The sequence below is a fragment of the Physella acuta genome, unplaced genomic scaffold (genome assembly GCF_028476545.2).
Source record: "Physella acuta isolate Inbredline_101_S28 unplaced genomic scaffold, ASM2847654v3 ptg000562l, whole genome shotgun sequence".
Taxonomy (NCBI): Eukaryota; Metazoa; Mollusca; class Gastropoda; family Physidae; genus Physella; species Physella acuta.
Window position 1 is genome coordinate 2,460,001 of NW_026732081.1, and position 23,342 is coordinate 2,483,342.

The following is a 23,342-nucleotide window of genomic DNA, read 5'->3' on the forward strand; positions in this document are numbered from 1 at the left end:
AAGGATCTGTAAAAAAACTTTAGAAATCCAATCCTGTCGCCAATTATTTTGAACTTCTTAAAGTTAAATTTTTTCAAACCACAACAATATGAATGTCTAATTTAAAGCAGCCTGGAGTTTTAATCAAAATAAAGATTAAAAAGGATTTGAAAATAAATAATTGATCAGACTTAAAGGGTTAAAAGTTTAATTAAATCACAAGACACATGACAAAATTAGATCGCACTTAATCCTTCAAGCTGACAAACTAAAAATAGAACTCACGTGGTCTCGGTACTGTTGTCGTATTGGTTGGAATTTCTGAAACGAAACAAAAAATAAAACCATATAATCACCAATCAACGAAACTATAAACGCTATTTCGAAACAACAAAAACTGATATTTTACATTTGTTTCTCAAAAATTTAAATTTTAATTAGCGCGACATTAAAGTTTGATCTTATTTACTGGAGTATTGTATGACAGTCATGAAGGTTATGATGACCAAAGATAGGTTGAGTTTTTTGGGAATATTTTGTTCATGTTTATTTAGAGTTCGTGGGTGGAATATAACGTGTACAGGAATAAGATGCTAAAGCAGCTAAAATACAATTAGTTGCCGAAATAGTTGGATACCTGCTTGGGTTAATAGATGTTTTTTACTTGCAATACATTTCAATACATTAAGTAAGCCTAATTGTGACGTGTGTGTGAGGTAATATAGATGATTGCTAGCGTGAGGGAGGACGTCCTATACCACATCTCCAACAATAAGCTGTGCAAAAGTAGTCAATACTTAGCAGTACACTCTGACGTGACAAAACTTATCAATAAATGTGAGCAGTACTCTACGACAAAACCTACCTCTGACCGTGAGAAGGACAATATGACGTCACACAACTTACCTCTAACCGTGAGCAGGACACTATGGCGTCACACAACCTACCTCTAGCAGTGAGCAGGACACTATGACGTCACACAACCTACCTCTGACAGTGAGCATGACGTCACACAACCTACCCCTGACAGTGACCAGGACGTCACACAACCTACCTCTAGCAGTGAGCAGGACACTATGACGTCACACAACCTACCTCTGACAGTGAGCATGACGTCACACAACCTACCTCTGACAGTGACCAGGACGTCACACAACCTACCTCTGACAGTGAGCAGGACGTCACACAACCTACCTCTAGCAGTGAGCAGGACACTATGACGTCACACAACCTACCTCTGACAGTGAGCATGACGTCACACAACCTACCTCTGACAGTGACCAGGACGTCACACAACCTACCTCTGACAGTGAGCAGGACGTCACACAACCTACCTCTGACAGTGAGCAGGACGTCACACAACCTACCTCTGACTGTGAGCAGGACGACACACAACCTACCTCTGACAGTGAGCAGGACGTCACACAACCTACCTCTGACTGTGAGCAGGACGTCACACAACCTACCTCTGACAGTGAGCATGACGTCACACAACCTACCTCTGACAGTGAGCATGACGTCACACAACCTACCTCTAACCGTGAGCAGGACACTATGACGTCACACAACCTACCTCTGACAGTGAGCAGGACGTCACACAACCTACCTCTGACAGTGAGCAGGACGTCACACAACCTACCTCTGACAGTGAGCAGGACGTCACACAACCTACCTCTGACAGTGAGCAGGACGTCACACAACCTACCTCTGACAGTGAGCAGGACGTCACACAACCTACCTCTGACAGTGAGCAGGACACTGTGACGTCACACAACCTACCTCTAACAGTGAGCAGAACGTCACACAATCTACCTCTGACAGTGAGCATGACGTCACACAACCTACCTCTAACTGTGAGCATGACGTCACACAACCTACCTCTGACAGTGAGCATGACGTCACACAACCTACCTCTGACAGTGAGCAGGACGTCACACAACCTACCTCTGACAGTGAGCAGGACACTGTGACGTCACACAACCTACCTCTAACAGTGAGCAGAACGTCACACAACCTACCTCTGACAGTGAGCATGACGTCACACAACCTACCTCTAACAGTGAGCAGGACGTCACACAACCTACCCCTGACAGTGACCAGGACGTCACACAACCTACCTCTGACAGTGAGCAGGACGTCACACAACCTACCTCTGACAGTGAGCAGGACGTCACACAACCTACCTCTAGCAGTGAGCAGGACACTATGACGTCACACAACCTACCTCTGACAGTGAGCATGACGTCACACAACCTACCTCTGACAGTGAGCAGGACGTCACACAACCTACCTCTGACTGTGAGCAGGACGACACACAACCTACCTCTGACAGTGAGCAGGACGTCACACAACCTACCTCTAACTGTGAGCATGACGTCACACAACCTACCTCTGACAGTGAGCATGACGTCACACAACCTACCTCTAACTGTGAGCATGACGTCACACAACCTACCTCTGACAGTGAGCAGGACGTCACACAACCTACCTCTGACAGTGAGCAGGACACTGTGACGTCACACAACCTACCTCTAACAGTGAGCAGAACGTCACACAATCTACCTCTGACAGTGAGCATGACGTCACACAACCTACCTCTAACTGTGAGCATGACGTCACACAACCTACCTCTGACAGTGAGCATGACGTCACACAACCTACCTCTAACTGTGAGCATGACGTTACACAACCTACCTCTGACAGTGAGCAGGACGTCACACAACCTACCTCTGACAGTGAGCATGACGTCACACAACCTACCTCTAGCAGTGAGCAGGACGTCACACAACCTACCTCTGACAGTGACCAGGACGTCACACAACCTACCTCTGACAGTGAGCAGGACGTCACACAATCTACCTCTGACAGTGAGCAGTCTACTATGACGTCACACAACCTACCTCTGACAGTGAGCAGGACGTCACACAACCTACCCCTGACAGTGAGCAGGACACTATGACGTCACACAACCTTCCTCTGACAGTGAGCATGACGTCACACAACCTACCTCTGACAGTGAGCATGACGTCACACAACCTACCTCTGACTGTGAGCAGGACGTAACACAACCTACCTCTGACAGTGAGCAGGACGTCACACAACCTACCTCTGACAGTGAGCAGGACGTCACACAACCTACCTCTGACAGTGAGCAGGACACTATGACGTCACACAACCTACCTCTGACAGTGAGCATGATGTCAACAACCTACCTCTGACTGTAAGCATGACGTCACACAACCTACCTCTAACAGTGAGCAGGACACTATGACGTCACACAACCTATCTCTGACAGCGAGCATGACGTCACAACCTACCCCTAACAGTGAGCAGGACGTCACACAACATACCTCTGACATTGAGCAGGACGTCACACAACCTACCTCTAACAGAGAGCAGATCATTATGACGTCACTCAACCTACCTCTGACTGTGAGCATGACGTCACACAACCTACCTCTAACAGTGAGCAGGACACTATGACGTCACACAACCTACCTCTGACAGTGAGCAGGACGTCACACAACCTACCTCTGACAGTGAGCAGGACGTCACACAACCTACCTCTGACAGTGAGCAGGACGTCACACAACCTACCTTTGACAGTGAGCAGGACGTCACACAACCTACCTCTGACAGTGAGCAGGACGTCACACAACCTACCTCTAACAGTGAGCAGGACGTCACACAACCTACCCCTGACAGTGAGCAGGACGTCACACAACCTACCTCTGACAGTGAGCAGGACGTCACACAACCTACCTCTGACAGTGAGCAGGACGTCACACAACCTACCTCTGACAGTGAGCAGGACGTCACACAACCTACCTCTGACAGTGAGCAGGACGTCACACAACCTACCTCTGACAGTGAGCAGAACCTGCTGGCGTAGGTTCCGGTACTTGGTGCTGACCTGACACTCGTAGACCCCCGCGTCGGTCAGCCTGACCTGTCTGATGACCAGGTCCCAATTGTTGCTGTGCAGCTTGTGGTCCACCACGATGCGGTCGTTGTTGTAGAAGGATTCCTCCCCCACGGTCAGGGGGTTGGGGTCGGAGGTCTTCCTCCAGATCACCTGTGGGGAGGAGAGGACAATCAGGTAGGTTGGTAGGGTAGGTTGGTAGGGTAGGTTGGTAGGGTAGGTTGGTAGGGTAGGTTGGTAGGGTAGGTTGGTCGGGTAGGTTGGTAGGGGATGTTGGTAGGGTAAGTTGGTAGGGGATTTTGGTAGGGTAGGTTGGTAGGGTAGGTTGGTAGGGTAGGTTGGTAGGGGATGTTGGTAGGGTAGGTTGGTAGGGTAGGTTGGTAGGGGATGTTGGTAGGGTAGGTTGGTAGGGTAGGTTGGTAGGGTAGGTTGGTAGGGGATGTTGGTAGAGTAGGTTGGTAGGGTAGGTTGGTAGGGTAGGTTGGTAGGGTAGGTTGGTAGGGTAGGTTGGTAGGGTAGGTTGGTAGGGTAGGTTGGTAGGGTAGGTTGGTAGGGTAGGTTGGTAGGGTAGGTTGGTAGGGTAGGTTGGTAGGGTAGGTTGGTAGGGTAGGTTGGTAGGGTAGGTTGGTAGGGTAGGTTGGTAGGGTAGGTTGGTAGGGTAGGTTGGTAGGGTAGGTTGCTTTGTTACTTGGTAGGGTAGGCTGTTTTGTAACTTGGTATGGTAGGCTGCTATGTAAAGTGGTATGGTAGATTGCTTTGAACGTGGTATGATAGGTTGCTTTGTAACTTAGTAGGGTAGGTTGCTTTATAATTTGGTAGGGCAGGTTGCTTTGTAACTTGGCATGATAGGTTGCTTTGTAACTTGGTACGTGAGTTGCTTTGTAATTTTGTATGATAGGTTGCTTGTGGGGTAACTGGGTTGGTAAGTGTATGTGTGGGGTAGCTTGGTATGGTAGGTTGGTTTGTAAAGTGATATGGTAGGTTTCTTATGAGATAACATTTTAGTAGGATTCTTTGTAACGTAATAGTAGTTAGAATATAATTATGTGGTGAATTAGATTCGTTAATAATATACGTTTAATTAGCATTCTATAATGATCTAAGATGCTGCTAGATTTGTATTTAAAAAAAAATACAGATTCAGTTGAACACTTACACTTACACTAAATAAGTAACTGATCACTTAAAGTAAGTGCAAGGTATTCTCAAACTGTATTCTTCATGATCAGCATAACAATGTTTGGGTATTCGCCATCTTTTTATAATGCTTTTTAGCAGAATCACTATCTTACCACCCCCCTACCCCCCCCCCCCCCTCCCTTAATCGAGATATTTGCTTTAGTAGACAAAAGCTACGCACATTAGAGAATAAACATACGTTGTCTCAGTATTTAGATAACAAAAAAATATTCGCATCAACCTCCCCCCCCCCCCCCCCCCCCACGCATTGTTTATTTATAAATGTCAAACGTTTAAGAAAAAATATTCAGCTACAGGGTATAAAATATATTTTATCTCTTGAAAATTTCGACTATAAAATGCAACGCTTTAGCAAAAGGGTATAAATTTTTTTCAAGATCAAAAAGTTGACTGAGGTAAGAGAGAAGTAAGATGAAAAGACTCTCTTGAATACGTCACTTCCGTTTGTACTCACTGAAGTAGAACATAAAGCAGCACACACAGACAGACGCGCAGGGGTAGACGTCAATAAATCTTCATTATTTTCTTGAAGAATTTTTTTTAAATACAAAAAAATAAATAAACGATAGAAGCGATTTAGCATCTCGACTCAGTAGATTATCAGCAGATTCTAAAATCAGACCTAGTACTCAAACTAAAAAAAATAATCTTAATCTAATGCCTCAGAGTGTATGTTATTGTATGGGCATAAATTATGTATTAGAATTAACAACAAATGTTATTAGTAATTCGATTGGTTGAAAGAAGTGGCGTAAAAAAAACGCCAGTAATATTGTCATAAAAAACTGATGAGATACACAATCGAGCTACGTTGCGCACTTTATCAAACATTTGATAATTTTTGCAGAAAGTTTGAGCCCTCATTAACCCCCAGCAGCCTCGACTTCACACAGATCTCCTAAGTACTTTCTGGCTCGTCGTGATCACGTGATCAGATGAAAACCCCACGAGCTCATCAACTCGAAATACATCTAGTGCAACGCTACTTGGAATATACACTCGAAATATAACGAGTGCAACATTACTTAGGTTATACACTCGAAATATAACGAGCGCAACATTACTAAAATTAGGTTATACACTCGAAGTATAACTAGTGCAACACCACTTAGGTTGTACACTCGAAATATAACTAGTGCAACCCCACTTAGATTATACACTCGAAATATAACGAGTGCAACCCCACTTAGATTATACACTCGAAATATAACTAGTGCAACACCCCTTAGGTTATACACTCGAAATATAACGAGTGCAACATTACTTAGGTTATACACTTGAAATGTAACTAGTGCAACTTCACATGGGCTATTCACTTATAATATAATTAGTGCAACCCTTCTTCGGGGTATATACTAAAATATAACTAGTGCAACAACACTTAGGTTATACACTCGAAATATAAGCAGTGAAACGCTACTTGGAATATACACTCGAAATGTAGCTAGTGCAACACTACTTAGGTTATACACTCGAAATGTAACTAGTGCAACACCACTTGAAATATTATCTCAGAATGCAGCTAGTACAACATCACTTAGAATATCACTGAAACACGAACTAGTGTGAACATACTTAAAATGTAAGCTAAAACATGAGCAAGTGTGAACATACTTACAATGTAAGATAAAAAAAATCTATCTAAAACAGCACAACGTAATAACAAACACTCAAAATATATCAAATGCCACTCCATTTTTAATATATACTCTAAATATAGCTAATGCAGAACTTTCCTGTATATAAAAACCAGACTTGATTATTGCAACCCTACCTAAATAATAAACAGTGCAAGCCCAAATAAATTTTGCTTGATTTAGAAAAACCCTAGAGCACACCAAAAGCATTTAGTTTTTATAGAGTAACAATAACAATTTATTTAGAACAAATACATCAGAAACTTATAATATTTTTGCTTTCATTGTTTACCTCTATAGTTTAGTTAGTGTCTTATTTTGTAAGATCAGAAGAGGTAGTATATTTGCGACATTAGGCACATACCACTTCAACGCTTCTAGCACTAAGCTATACACTAAATGGCTACGTACATAACACGATTTGCGAATAATAAATTCTCGAATTTTTTTTCAAAAGAGTGCTCAAAACCACTTTCATGTTATTTTTTTGTCGTAGCTTCAATCATTATTTTAAAATTGAATTTTAAACTGTTAAAATAATTTCTATTTTCGTATTTACCATTTTATTAAAGCGTTCAATCGAGTAAAAATTTATTTCCATCTTTGCAGCACTTAAGTACAAAGTACACTTCCATTTTTTCAAGCCAAACCACGCCAAAAACTACAACGTTTTATATGGTGTTTAAACTTCATTGTAATGTAGCGATTGAAGGCAATCTACATTTTTTATGAATGCCGTAAAGATGGGGAGGTTCTGACATTTTATGGTACTGTTCTGTCGGCTCTCTGGTTTTTTATATAGCCCAGGGTATGTCGACCAAATAAGTGGGCGCATAGAAAAAATGAGACATCGTAAAATGGAACAAAAAATTGCTTCTTGGCATATTTTATAAGTTGATGGAGATGATGTTTTTGGTGCGGGGTGTGCAGGGGCGTCAATGGGTGGTGTTGATGGAAATAACGAGGGTTTTAAGGCAGTCTGTGGGGTTCATGGTGATGTTGGGGCGTCATTATTGGGTGGGGGAGGGGGGTTAATGGTGAAGTTGGGGCGTCATTATTGGGTGGGGGAGGGGGGTTAATGGTGAAGTTGGGGCGTCATTATTGGGAGGGGGTTCATGGTGAAGTTGGGGCGTCATTATTGGGAGGGGGTTCATGGTGATGTTGGGGCGTCATTATTGGGTGGGAGGTTCACGGTGATGTTGGGGCGTCACTAGTTGTATGTGGGACTCATGGTTGTATTGAGGCGTCAGTAACGATCATACGATCATAAATAGATGCTGGAACATAAATATACAGGCATCTGGCGGATGAAGAAAAAATCCTGGATGCTGTGATAGTGTTGTATTTCGATAGAAGCCATACTTTTAATTATTGATTAATTAAACGAAAATAAACGACACGTAATTTCATGGAACTGTAGGCGGTGAATCTAATGACATTTTTGTTTAAATTGTTTTTCAAGACCTGTTCAGTTTTCACTTGAATCATGGCAAGAAAAAATTCCCAGGAATTCAAAAGAGAAAAATAAGATGGACATCTCGATTGTCCAGAAATTTCTTAGTGACAATCCGCGGTGTCATGGGGGTAATCCTGTTTCGCCTTCACACTGACCTCTGTGCTGAAAATAGATTTCGTGTCAATCAGAGATATTTTAGAATGTACTTTTTGGTCAAAGATTTGAATACCAGAGTAAAGATAGTCTAGGACGAGATCAATACAACCTTAAGACATCGTTGCTTCGTTCTTCGAACAAATAATCTCCAGGATTGAAAGATATTGATTGAGAGACAGAGACGGTAGATATATACAGATGATTATTAGGTGTTGGTGTGGCTGAGCAGTAGAGCAATTAACAACACTAATATGTCGGGTTCGGTTTACAAGCTCAAATCCGAAGAACGTCACTGAGTCCACTCAGCTTTGGTGGGTACCTAGCTTAAGTAGAAGAAAGTGAAACATTCTGTCTGTGAGGCATTATTTATCTTCATAAACCAAGGACAAAGGAACAGATAATTCTAATTATTTATGACCCACACATATCATATGACACAAAAGGTTGCTACCATTACATTTCCTGATGTGTGAGGAATTATTTTATTTCACTGTGAACAGTTTTAAGAAATCATTGACACAAACAACTAAAGTATTACACACATCTCAGTAAGTAGCACAACTAACAAGGAGAAACATGACATGTCACCACAAGACAAGTCACAATAAATACTTTTACACACTGCTTTCAATTCAATAGCTTGTTTGTTAACATCGTACGTCAGTTAAGTTGGCTCTACAATTAAGATGGCTGAGTTTGATGCTAAAGAAAAAAAGCATTTACAATTTTTAATCCAAAAAAAAAAAATTGCCACGTCACACATTCATGTGAAGTCTCTCTTAAAGGTACACACAGCGTGTAGAAAAGACAAGTACAATTTAATCGATCGCATATTATAATCAGGTAGGTTAATCAAACATGTATAACTCATTAAAAGTGATTAATCTGTTGGTAAACATGCTAGAAGCAGGCTCTCTCTCTCTCCCCCTCACTCTGTATATATATATATATATATATATATATATATATATATATATATATATATATATATATATATACATATATATATATATATATATATATATATATATATATATATATATATATATATATATATATATATATACATATATATACAGTGTTTCTTCCAGACTTTTTTCTCCGGGACACACTTGAAGACACACTTGAAATTTTCGGGGGGGGGGGGGGCGGTTGACTTTCTTCGGGGGGGGGGGGGGGGGCGGACACTGTTAAAAGTACATATTTTCTATATAAATTATATAAATTTCATTTCGTTCGGGGGGGGGGGGGCGAATGCCTGGAAGAAACTCTGTTATATATATATATATATATATATATATATATATATATATATATATATATATATATATATATATATATATATATACATATATATATATACATATACATATATATATACATATACATATACATATACATATACATATACATATACATATACATATACATATACATATACATATACATATACATATACATATACATATACATATACATATACATATACATATACATATACATATACATATACATATACATATACATATACATATACATATACATATACATATACATATACATATACATATACATATACATATACATATACATATACATATACATATACATATACATATACATATACATATACATATACATATACATATACATATACATATACATATACATATACATATACATATACATATACATATACATATACATATACATATACATATACATATACATATACATATACATATACATATACATATACATATACATATACATATACATATACATATACATATACATATACATATACATATACATATACATATACATATACATATACATATACATATACATATACATATACATATACATATACATATACATATACATATACATATACATATACATATACATATACATATACATATACATATACATATACATATATATATATATATATGTAACGAGCGAACAGTTACCCTGCTCGCAACGCCACATGTTACGAGACTATTTGCCTGTAGTGCCAAATGTAACGAGTTTAACCACTCATGCTACACAACATCGACTACAGTAGAAAGACTCGAAGATGCAGGTTCGCTATTGATCCTTTTATTACATGAATCAAGAAATGCTTCAATATAACACAATGAATCAACAGGAATGCTTCACAATAATAGTCTGAATCAACTGACCCCTAACAGTCCTCACTAGGCTTCATATAACTGAATCCACATGTCTATTGTCCTTCTTAACACAATATAACCAACTTGATATGTCACACAGACTGACTGATCTAAAGCGAGCGATGAAGAGAGCGAGCGATCGAAAAGGGAAGAGAAGAGTTCAGCCGTCCCCTCCTATTTATCCCTTGTATTCGTACTCGTCTTCGTACTTGTATTCCTCCGTAATCGATACTTGTACTCGATGTCTCCGACTACTAGTTGCGCAGTTCTAACGTACAGTCCGTTTAATAAACATCTGCATCCTATCAATCAAAGTTGACAGGCCGTCTGAATCCCCTCGTACCGTTTCCCAAAATAGCACGCGTTGGCTTTGAGATTGTTATCAGTCCGATCCAATAAGCCACCTGCTATCAGTTGCATCAGACTGTAATACTGCGTCTCGGCTTATCGTTCGTTATCAGTTGCATCAGATTTGTAACTAGTAGCTAGGCCTACCCTAGTTACATCCACCCCTGCCTTTTTTTGTGTGTTTTCAACCACAAACAACGCCTGGCAGGTGCACTCCTCCAAAGTCAATCGCACAATCGTAAAAAAATTTTTATTGTTCCACTCACTGTCCACGACGTCCCATTCGTATACGATTGACAGTTATACCTATTTCACATATCAACTGTGTCTACATCATCTTCCTGAGACACAAAACAGTTCTAGAATTCACATCCACCCTTTTCGTTTGGTGCCTTCACCAGTTCACTTTTATAGCTTTTTGAACCGTCTGTTCTCATACCAGCGCGACCATGAAAGACTTGATGGTTGCTGACAAAAAATTTCGTCTTCCTTCTGTTCCTCAAACTTCTCCGCGGACCACTTATCTGATGGTCTACTGTCTCTCTGCTTCTGGAAGGAACGGGATCCTCTTTGTTGCCGTTATCCTCCACTTGTGTATCGCGGTTGTTCTGTTGATGGTGATATGGTTCCGGGATGGGTATGTGAATTTCCGTTATAGTTTCCGGTTCCCTAATTGTCTTGGATTTCCTTGTGTGTAACTGCTCTTCTTGCCTATTCCAATATTTCTTTAATTGAGCAATATTCGCCCACCGATCCGGTTTGGCGTGATCGATGGGTCTTATCTTAAAGGGGCCACCTGCTACTTTAGGCATCTCCACGACTTGCCATATCTCCTGTCCCCAGAGATTGTGGATTTTGTTTCTGCCTAACGGGTGGCTACGCAGTAATACCCTGTCATTCAGTTTGAGTGGCGGGTCCTTTGTCTGTACCGGCGGTTCCCTTCGCCGTGCTTCATGTTCTAGTCTTTCCTGTACTACCCTGTACATTTCTCTAATTCTTCTCATATGTTCATTCACATATTCCAGTGCGGTGTATGAGCCAGTCATACTCTCCCTTTTTCCTAGGAACAAATCAAGAGGGAGTCGAGCCTCCCGTCCGAACAGCAACATGTGTGGCGCAAAGCCGGTTGTGGCATGGGGTGTGCAGTTGTATAGATATACCAACTCTGGGAGAAAATCAGGCCAACGTTTTTTCTGTTCAGGTTCTAGCGTACGCAGCAAATCATGCATGCTGCGGTTGAACCGTTCACACTGTCCGTTTCCTTTCGGATTAAATGTGGTTGTTCTAGATTTGTTGATCCCGTAGTGGCTGCACAGTTGGTTAATTACTTCTGACTCGAAAGCCCTTCCTTGGTCAGAGTGTAATTGTCTTGGTATGCCATATTTGATGAACCAATGTTCTATTAAGACCTTTGCCACTGTTTTGGCAGTCTGATCTCGTGTGGGCACCGCCACAGTCCATTTGGTGAATACATCAGTCATTACCAACACATGTTCCGTCCCATCCGATGATTGCTCCAACGACGTAAAGTCCATAGCCACAATCTCTAGTGGTTTTGTCGCTAGTAGGTGTCCTGATGGCTGTCTCATTCTGACAACTGGCATTTTCGCATGCTGACACCTCACACAAGCCTCACAATGGCGTTTGACCTCCATTTCCATATTGGGCCAGTAACACCTCCGTCGTAATATTTTGTGCGTCCTGTCCTGACCCTGGTGTCCTGCCCTGTCATGTGCCAACCTTAGCACTTCCTCTCGTAACTGTCCAGGCACCACCACCTGGTGTATTGTCCCATCAATTTGGTCATGAATTCTCCGCATGAGAACACCATCCTCTATACTGAGACGGTCCCACTGACTCAGTATTTTCTTTGTTTCTCGACCAAATTGTTCTCTTTCCCTTCTTCCTGGGAATTTTTGTTCCTGGACGTATTTCAATAGCGGTTGTAAGCCACTATCCGTTCTCTGGGCATCTCTTATCTTTTTGTGATTAAGGCAATTAAAATCACTACTGTCCATATGTCCGGGCTCTGTGGATATGTGCTCCACCCCGGTCTGCCCGTTTTGCATCACTTGTACCCCATGAGGGATATCTGTTGACGCTCTGACCTCACATATTCCTGTCAGCGTTTCTTCCTCATCGCCCGGTCTCTCGTAAGGATTCCTTGATAAAGCGTCCGCATTGCCATTGGACCGCCCCGGGCGATATTTTCTCTCTAGGTCAACGAGTGCCAATTCTGCTGCCCATCGCTGTTCGATGGATCCCAGCCTTGCTGTACTTTGAAGTTCTTTTTCAATATCGGATAATTTCTCTTCAAGTCTTGTTTGAGACTCTTTCATTTCTTCTAGTTTGCCAACACTGTTCTGTTGTCTACTATTTTTATTTACTTCTTCCGATAACAGACACTCTAAAGATGAACATTTCTCCTGTGCTTTTAATTTGCATGACCTTTCCCTATCCAGTTTCGTGGTTAACATTGAGATCTCATTCTTAAGTCTACCAATTTCCTTCTTATCATCATTTTTCTCTACCAACAAATTGTTCACTTGAAAGTTTTCAACATCCCAGTTCATTTCACAGTTCATTTTTTCCATTAGTTGTGTTTTACCTTTCTTTTTCTCCTTACTGTGTTTCTGTGTCATTTTGTTTACTAAGTCATTACCTCGCCGCTCTGTAGCCTTGACCTGCCGTACAGAGGGCGATCGTTTCACCGGACAGTACCGTGCCATATGTCCGGGTTGTGAACAGGACAAACAAATTGGTCGACCGTCGGCCGTCCATTGGAGTGATGGCTTGGCAGGACGCGGCCGTCCAACCCGTCCCTGTTTTGTCCCGTTCTTTTCCTGATTCTCAGCTGTTGACCTGCTTTCTAACCTCTCCAAACGTTGGTCAACCTTATCTAGGTGGGCCAACAGTTGAGCCATCATGGTCTCCATCGTGTCGGCCCCTGTGGGTGGGGATTGTCTCTGTTCAGGCACAGAGACTTTGTCCACCGAACAGTTCGATTGGTCCTCATCCTCGGACCTGCGGATCGCTGAGTTCCTGACCTGAAGGAAGGTCAACTGCGGGTCTTTGTGGACCTCCTCTTTCAACTCTCTTCTTAGGATCGGGGTTGCCAGCCCCTCGATGAACTGGTCCCTCAGTAGGCGCACATCAATGTCAGGTGTTTTGACCTTTACCGAATCAAAGGCCCTGTTCATCCGGTGTGAGTACTCCATCACACTCTCCGCCATTCTCTGCCTTAAGCCTACGAACCCTGCTAGCAGTTGCGATCCCGACCGTCTCTCCCCAAAGGTCTCCATAATCAGATCCAGCACCTTATCTGGATCTGATTGGATGGTTTTATCGTGGCATTTGACCTCTGCCCTAACCGTCTCTCCTATACTGCCCATCAGCAGTCTTAATCTTTCCTCTGGTGACATGCCTCTCGAGGCCCAGGCCGCTTTGACCTCTTCACTGAACCTGTTGGTTAAAGTTGGATCACCGTCCCCGTAAAATTTGTTAATGTGGGACTCTCTGGGTAGGACCACTATATGGGTCTGCTTCTCGTCCAGAGTAGACATTTTATTCCGTAAGTAAAACAAAAGAGTTCTTTCTTACCGTGTGTGTATGAAAAAATTTTCCTCGTTCCTCAATTTTCACAGTTCCTGAATGTCCGAATTCACATACACACAAAACACAGTTATGCACAAGGTTGACTATGGGTGCCTCAAACGGCAAGTCTAGTTGAATTCATCCTGTCCGACGACGCCAATTGTAACGAGCGAACAGTTACCCTGCTCGCAACGCCACATGTTACGAGACTATTTGCCTGTAGTGCCAAATGTAACGAGTTTAACCACTCATGCTACACAACATCGACTACAGTAGAAAGACTCGAAGATGCAGGTTCGCTATTGATCCTTTTATTACATGAATCAAGAAATGCTTCAATATAACACAATGAATCAACAGGAATGCTTCACAATAATAGTCTGAATCAACTGACCCCTAACAGTCCTCACTAGGCTTCATATAACTGAATCCACATGTCTATTGTCCTTCTTAACACAATATAACCAACTTGATATGTCACACAGACTGACTGATCTAAAGCGAGCGATGAAGAGAGCGAGCGATCGAAAAGGGAAGAGAAGAGTTCAGCCGTCCCCTCCTATTTATCCCTTGTATTCGTACTCGTCTTCGTACTTGTATTCCTCCGTAATCGATACTTGTACTCGATGTCTCCGACTACTAGTTGCGCAGTTCTAACGTACAGTCCGTTTAATAAACATCTGCATCCTATCAATCAAAGTTGACAGGCCGTCTGAATCCCCTCGTACCGTTTCCCAAAATAGCACGCGTTGGCTTTGAGATTGTTATCAGTCCGATCCAATAAGCCACCTGCTATCAGTTGCATCAGACTGTAATACTGCGTCTCGGCTTATCGTTCGTTATCAGTTGCATCAGATTTGTAACTAGTAGCTAGGCCTACCCTAGTTACATCTATATATATATATATATACAATAAACACCAGGCTTACTTAATTAAGGATGTTGTCTAAGATATTGTTTTCGAGACTCAATTGTCCCCACAAAAGATATTCTCCAACAATTTTTTTGTGTCAAATTTAATCAAATCTTTTGTGTTGCCGCCTCCCTCTCTTCTCTATTTCCTAACAACAGAGCTATTCATTTCCAGGTACCCGGATATTATCAGTCTTCCTTCTCTAATCCGGTTAGGTAAATTATTTTTCTTTGACACGAGCTCTCTGCGATGACGTGGGTATAATTATAGAGGTATAAAAAAATGTGAACAATACCTAGGTTTAGCGCGTGGGGGAGGATTGGGAGATGAGGGGGGTGAAGGTACGCTGATGTATCGATAACTAAGAAAGGATGGAAATACAAATTTGACAACTGATAACACCAACTTGTCGAAATATGAAAATTCGTTATTTGTCGAAATAAGATCAAATTTCTCATGCGCTTTGACATATTTTTTTTCGGGATTGATTTATTTTTGGTATAAAAGTATGATTGAAAAATAAATTAAATATGGCAAGGAAAAGCCTCAAGCTAGTTAAGGAGGACGTTTTGAAGTTAGTTTAAACAATCGTGGACGGAAAAATCTTACAGCACGGATACAGGATGAAAGAAAACGGCAAGCGGAAAACTATAATTAAACTCATTAGGCTATTTCTGTTCCTGGAATATTGGATTGCGGGACTTTGTTTGTTCGTAAAGGGGCCCCACTCGCTGATAAGGAAGCTAGTTTGTCAGAGTTTCAAAGCGAACAATACTAGTGTTTTGACGTTAGGCTTAAATGAATGGTTGGAAAATATAACCGGCGATGCGCAATCTTGCCACTATACAAGATTACCGAGTGTTAAATAGGTAGAACATGAGTTAGTGTAAGGGAAAGTGAGTTTTGTTTGTGCGTATCAGGTGCATGTCGGGAAATGTGTGTTTGTGTGTGTGTGTATGTTTGAAAACACGTGGGTGTCTGTGTGTGTGTAAACGTATATGTGTATGAGTGTCAAGTCAAAGCAAAAGCTATTTTTAGCTGAGACTCGATGTGGGGAAAACAAAAACGAATTCCGCGCCAAAAAAAAAAAAAAGAAACGAAACAAAAATAAAATAAAACCAACGCGGAAACACAGCCAGGTTGTATTATTTATTTAACCGTCTAGATAAACACTGTTCAAGATGTTGAACGTTATTTATATTACAGGTTAAACACAGCTAAACTGTTTAACCTTTGTGTAGTTTACTAGTTAAATATAGTTTAATATTTAACTTTTTGTAGGTTAGAATGTCAGAATGCTTAATCTTTATTTAGGCTTCTGGTCAAAATAAACTTTGACATATATCACTTGTATGTAAGCTAATGGTTATAAATGGGTAAACATTTCATTCAGCAGATTGGTGAGATCGTTATTGTAAAAACCTAAACGCTTAAGATTGCTTTTAAAAAAGTAAATGAGAACGATGTTTTCATAAGAAACTTAATAAATGTGAACAGACAAATTCCAGACATTTACCGGACAAATACCCGGAGAATTACCAGGACAAATACCCGAACAAATACCCAGACAAATACCCAGACAAATACCCAGACAAATACCCAGACAAATACCCAGACAAATACCCAGACAATTACCTGGACAATTACCTTTGACAAATGCCAGGCCATTTACCCGGACAAATACCATTGCAAATTAAACTTTTCACATTGGTGAATTATAATTTCTTGCAATCGACAAAAATACATTTTTTAGAATTTCCACTCAATTACTACATCCATTCACACAGTGGATCACCATTTTGAATGTTGTATGGATCCAAAATGGCGGATGTTTACAGGGGACCTATCTGTGACGTCATTTGCAAGGGGTTTATAACCCAACCACCTCGCGCCACCCTAACATCCCTCTACCCAGCATGACGTAAATTCAAACTGAAGACACCCCCTCCCCTCTCATTCAAGATTAAAAAGATTTAAAAAGAAAAAGAAATCGATAAAAATCCAGTGATTAATATAGCAAGATCATCCGATGCATTTGATGTGTATACACAATGGCGATGCAGTAAATTAAAATAAAACAAAATAAGCAGGCGTTTCTTTTTCTCTGTTATATCGAATACACGAATACAGACCCATTAGTCGCTTTTTCCTAGGTGGTCTATCAATCTATTCTGTAGACTTTTTAATCAACGTTATGCAAATTAGACTGATTAACAAACCGAAACAAATGTACAAGTATGACACGTCATCTCTTACACGCATACAGTCATTAGCCTACACTACACGCATGAGAGCGCAACGCTATAAAGTCTCAACACACAAGCACTATACCACAAAGCTATAAAGTCTCAACACACAAGCACTATAGCACAACGCTATAAAGTCTCAACAAACAAGCACAATAGCACAACGCTATAAATCTAAACACATAAGCACTATAGCACATCGCTAAGTCTCAACATACAAGCACTAAAGTACACCGCTATAAGTCTCAAAACACAAGCACTATAACACAACGCTATAAGTCTCAAAACACAAGCACTATAACACAATGCTATAAGTCAACTTTCTATACGCACTACAGCACAAAAGCACAACTCTGCAACATACAAGTACTATAGCACAATGCTATAAGTCATCTTCCTACACATGCGATATCACATCGCTACAAGTCAAAGCCCGACATTATCGCAAAAAATGTAATGTCCCCACCTGCTACAATGTATTCTTATGTTCTATTTTTAGACAACAAACAGTTGGAATCAAAATGATAAACGCAATCTGTCAGTACACGTATTTGACACTAAATTCTCCGGCCATAAACTTCTACATCTGACGAAGACAAATTGCCGAAACGTCGTTCTAGAGGCAGATAATGATGATATTAAAGATACACAACAGCGAGGTTTGAACTATTATTATTAGATCACGGAGCCATCGACCTGCTGGTTGTAGGCCCAGGTCGTTCCAGGAGCCGATGTATCTAATTCTGATTTGTATTGTGTAATCACGTGATTTCAAACGTTCTGCCATTAGCGTGGGGTGGAATACCGAGGGTGGCAAATGAAAACATTGATTCTCGCTGGGAGACAATCTGATCACTACGTAAATAAACCGAGTCACGAGTTATGCCCCGCTGTGAGAGAAATTGTACTATATGTGAAAGATATAAGATTCTGTAGCGTTTTTAAATTAGCAGATATATCTAAACGACTGCAGTTTTTGAAATAATTTTCTATCACTATCCAAGATTATATATAAAGATTAATGTTGTTTTTAATCAAAGAAATACAGAATAGGTCTTATATCAATTGTAATAATTTTTAAAAAATCAATTTTAAATTTGTTCTTTGATTATTTCCCCTGAAATGAAGTTATTTCCCTTGAACGAAGTTATTCCCCCTTCATTTATCTGCTGACTGCGGTGGTAAAATATGTATCACAGGGGAAGCAACCTATCTATCGTGGAATCTAAATGGCCAGTTTGTGGCCGATTATAATGGGGTGGATCGCGTAATACACGCACGTGAAAATGTGTATCACAGCCAGCTCTCTGTTGATGCCCGCGGGATTTCTGGGGTTTTATTGACACGTGGTTAAGTAACTCCCAAACTTATCGATTTATTGTTTTCAGGATAGTTGAGCGGTTAGACAGTCCAGTTTGTGTGGGTGTATGTGATTAAGTAACTCCCAAAACTTATTGATTTATTGTTTTTAGGATAGTTGGGCGGTTAGAAGGGCGAGTCCGTTTGTAAGGGTGAGTCCCTTTGTGTGTGTGTAGTACTCAAACAGAAAAGTAGACGGCCTCCTGAGATAAATGTATGAGCTCGTTCATGAGAGCCGTGTGGTGAAGTAGTAGAACACACGATTATCAACCCGAGAGTTTGAATTCAAAAGATATTGAGTCGGGGGTGGGTGGGCATACAGCTGACAACATAATACCTCACTATGTCGAGTTTAGAGTAACATATAGACTCTACTTCACGTTACGGGTTTTTAAATGCATACAAAAATAAGGTGCATAATAGAACTTATTTTAAAGCTTTTGTTGTCAATGGCTGATACAGAGACTATGTGGTCAGCCATAGGTCTAACCTTATATATGCTGGGTACCTTACAGATTGTCCTTAACCTACTTGCCTTCACATAGGCGCAGTGGCGTAGCGAGGTCAGGTGTCACCCGGTGCGGCACGTAATGGTGTCACCCCCAGAGGCATAGCGACCCTTCCCGGGAACAAACTTTCAAAATTTTCGATTTGCACCCCCCCCCCCTCAAGTTTTCGATTTGCACCCTCACCCCCCCCCCCCCTCAAACTTTCGACTTGCACCCCCCCTCAAGTTTTTATCTATATATTTTGCTATTTTTTGCCTTGGTGTCACCCCCCTAAATGGTGTCACACGGTGCGGTCCGCACCCCCGCCCCCCCCCCTGCTACGCCTGTGATAGGCGTATACTCAGGCACCAAACTGAACAGTTCCGATAAGTTAACCAGCGCTCTACCACTGAACACCACGCCTATTAAAAATGTTTCACGATTTTCGAATAATTCGGCGAAAGCAGTTTATTTTCGTTACATTCTAAAGTACAACTATTAAAATAATTAAAAATTTATAAAACATTCAGACAGAAATCCTGTTCCAATTTGGGTTTACAAATTCCTGTTTTTATAACCAAAACTAAAACCACGATGTTTCTATTCTGCGGAATTTTCTTGTCTACATTTTATTTCTCCGTGTTCCTTTAGACAAATATCCCCGAAAGATGAGTGGTTTTCTTAAAAAAATAATTAACGAGAGGAGAATTACTGGATCGTTAATTGTGCCATTAATTTACATTAACATTTTAAAAGAATAAAATAAAAATAAAAAAAAATGTTAGAGGAAATAAATAATCCAATTTTTAAAAACTTAGAAATGGTGTTCAGTGATGGGTTATGGGGATCTCAGTGTTATGGGATTTAGGGATTGTATGGGAGTATCTCCACCTGCTTGTAGGCCTGGTAGTGTATGTTATATGTCCGTTAATTCTGTATGTCTGTCAATCTATCCATAGGTCTGTCTGTTTCTTTAACAAATATCCATGTGCATCTGTTCGTTTGTTAAACCAGCTTTCAGTCTGTTTAGAAGTCAGTTAATCTTTCTATACATATAACTATATATAGGTTTGTCAACATGCGACTATGTATTTCAACGTCTATAGGTCTTTGTATATACCTCTTTCGGTATGCTTGTCCGTCTGTCTGTATGTCAGTGCCGCAGCGAATATTGTATAGTTACTTCCGTTTTCGCTTTCTATATAAGTCTTCCTGTTCGACAACGTTGATATAATGCAGGTGTCTGTTAACAAGGCCAAGGTCACACCTGGCTCCATCATCAATTGTTGACGTAAGTTCCGATTATGGTCGGTCGCGTCTATTTTTAGCCCGTGCTCTACGCGTCCTATAATTTCCAATCAAGCGACGAAAACGACCCCTGACCCCCAGACACCAACCTGCGCGGGAACGACGGCGCAAGATAATTGGACGCCTGTTGCTCTCACCCCTACCACGTGATTACTACCTGACCCAGTAACCCTTAACCCCGGAAACACAACACCATATGATGATACTAAAAAAAATCGTACCCCGTGTAGAAAAAAACAACCCTAGCACTTAGTCCATCGATTAAATCAAATACCCCCCCCCCCTCCAATCATAACCCCGTTATCCATTAATTGCATCATGGAACCGTGGTCATTTAACAGACCAGGTACGCGTCGGATTTTCCCCTTCCTTTCAGGTCTCCATTAGTGCCAAGGGAAGCGATCATTCTTCCGGAAGGAAGCGAAATATTTCTATAGAAGGAAATCATCAGATAGACAGAGGCGTGTTTTCTGTGTAAATTATCGGCGGAAAGCGGGTCAGGAAAACGGAGGGGGATTGTATTATGTTGCTGGTTTGGTGGTCAGTGGGAGATGTTAGACTAATGTTGGTCAGCCAATGTGGGGGATTGGATGTTTGATTAGATGAAGATGGCGAAGACAAGCGTTATTTCATATGGGGCGAGGGTATATCTAAGTAATACATAGAGCATGATTTTTACACATAGAGAAGAGTGGAAATAGTGATGTGAAAGTATGGCAAAAATAAATGTCGAAATATGGAAATACACAATGACTAGAAACTACCGCTTTTGTTTTGTGGCAAATCATAGATGTGATATTATAGTAAAAATATTGCCAAATTCTTTTGTCAGATAAACCACAGCTTCTAAGCTAAGCCCAAACATAAAACAAGTTGAGAAGAATGGCCAAATATATATAACAGCTTAGGAAAATGTGGCTAAATGTATAAAGCAATTAAGAAAAATTTGGCCAAATATAAAAACTGCTGACACATTATGGTCAAACATAATGGGAGTTGAGCTAAATTACAACATAGAAACAACTTAGTAGAACGAACAAGGCAGTTTACAACAAACATCCCAGAACGGCTAACTTAAATAGTGACAAATCTCTGGGTTAGTTAAGTAGTGACTGGGGTCTTTTCACGTTAGGACATTGTCCTATTAGAAAGTCAACACAGGACAGTACTATTTTCAAAAACAAGGTCGACACATGACTCAGCATACACCGTGTACACACTACATGACGTCACGGACACAGCACACACTATGTACACACTACATGACGTCACTGACACAGCACACACACCTTGTACACACTACAAGACGTCACGGACACAGCACACACCGGGTACACACTACATGACGTCACTAACACAGCACACACAGGGTACTCACTACATGACGTCACTGACACAGCACACACACCTTGTACACACTACAAGACGTCACGGACACAGCACACACCGGGTACACACTACATGACGTCACTAACACAGCACACACAGGGTACTCACTACATGACGTCACTGACACAGCACACACCGTATACACACTACATGACGTCACTGACATAGCACACACCGTATACACACTACATGACGTCACTGACACAGCACACACCGGGTACACACTACATGACGTCACGGACACAGCACACACCGGGTACACACTACATGACGTCACTAACACAGCACACACAGGGTACTCACTACATGACGTCACTGACACAGCACACACACCTTGTACACACTACAAGACGTCACGGACACAGCACACACCGGGTACACACTACATGACGTCACTAACACAGCACACACAGGGTACTCACTACATGACGTCACTGACACAGCACACACACCTTGTACACACTACAAGACGTCACGGACACAGCACACACCGGGTACACACTACATGACGTCACTAACACAGCACACACAGGGTACTCACTACATGACGTCACTGACACAGCACACACCGTATACACACTACATGACGTCACTGACATAGCACACACCGTATACACACTACATGACGTCACTGACACAGCACACACCGGGTACACACTACATGACGTCACGGACACAGCACACACCGGGTACACACTACATGACGTCACTGACACAGCACACACCGTGTACACACCACATGACGTCACTGATACAGCACACACCGGGTACACACCACATGACGTCACTGACCTGCTTATCGTCCAGGTTCTCCACAGCACACTCCAGCTTGGCCACCTGGCCCGCGTCAACTGTGTAGGACGTGGGGCTGGCCAGGAACGTGGGGTGGACGCCGTGTAGCTCCAGAGCTGGGGAGAGATCACAAGAGGTCACGTGACTACAGGGGTTTAAAATTAGCATTTATAAAAACAGTATTCAAGATGAATTCGAGCAGTGTTTCTTCCAACCTTTTTTCTCCAGGGGTTGGGGGTGGACTAAATTTTCCAGGGGGGGGGGGGGGGAAAGCTGGTACTGATAAAAGTATATATTTTCTACATAAATTTCTTTTCGTTCGGAGATACCTAGAAGAAACTCTGAATTCGCGTTCATCCATAGATTGACAAAATA

At 41.4% G+C, this 23,342-nt stretch overlaps 1 protein-coding gene across 2 annotated transcripts in view; it reads right to left on the reverse strand.

Annotated features, from left to right (window-relative positions):
- LOC131946550 (leucine-rich repeats and immunoglobulin-like domains protein 1) overlaps window positions 1–23,342 on the reverse strand; it is a 186,316-nt gene that overhangs the window by 27,326 nt on the left and 135,648 nt on the right. For both annotated transcript variants that reach the window (XM_059307400.1, XM_059307399.1), the window contains exons 2-4: window positions 22,968–23,083; window positions 3,841–4,054; window positions 265–300 (exon numbers count right to left, since the gene is read on the reverse strand). In XM_059307400.1, the coding sequence (XP_059163383.1) occupies window positions 265–300; window positions 3,841–4,054; window positions 22,968–23,083 (366 nt within the window). The remainder of the gene's footprint in view (window positions 1–264; window positions 301–3,840; window positions 4,055–22,967; window positions 23,084–23,342) is intronic.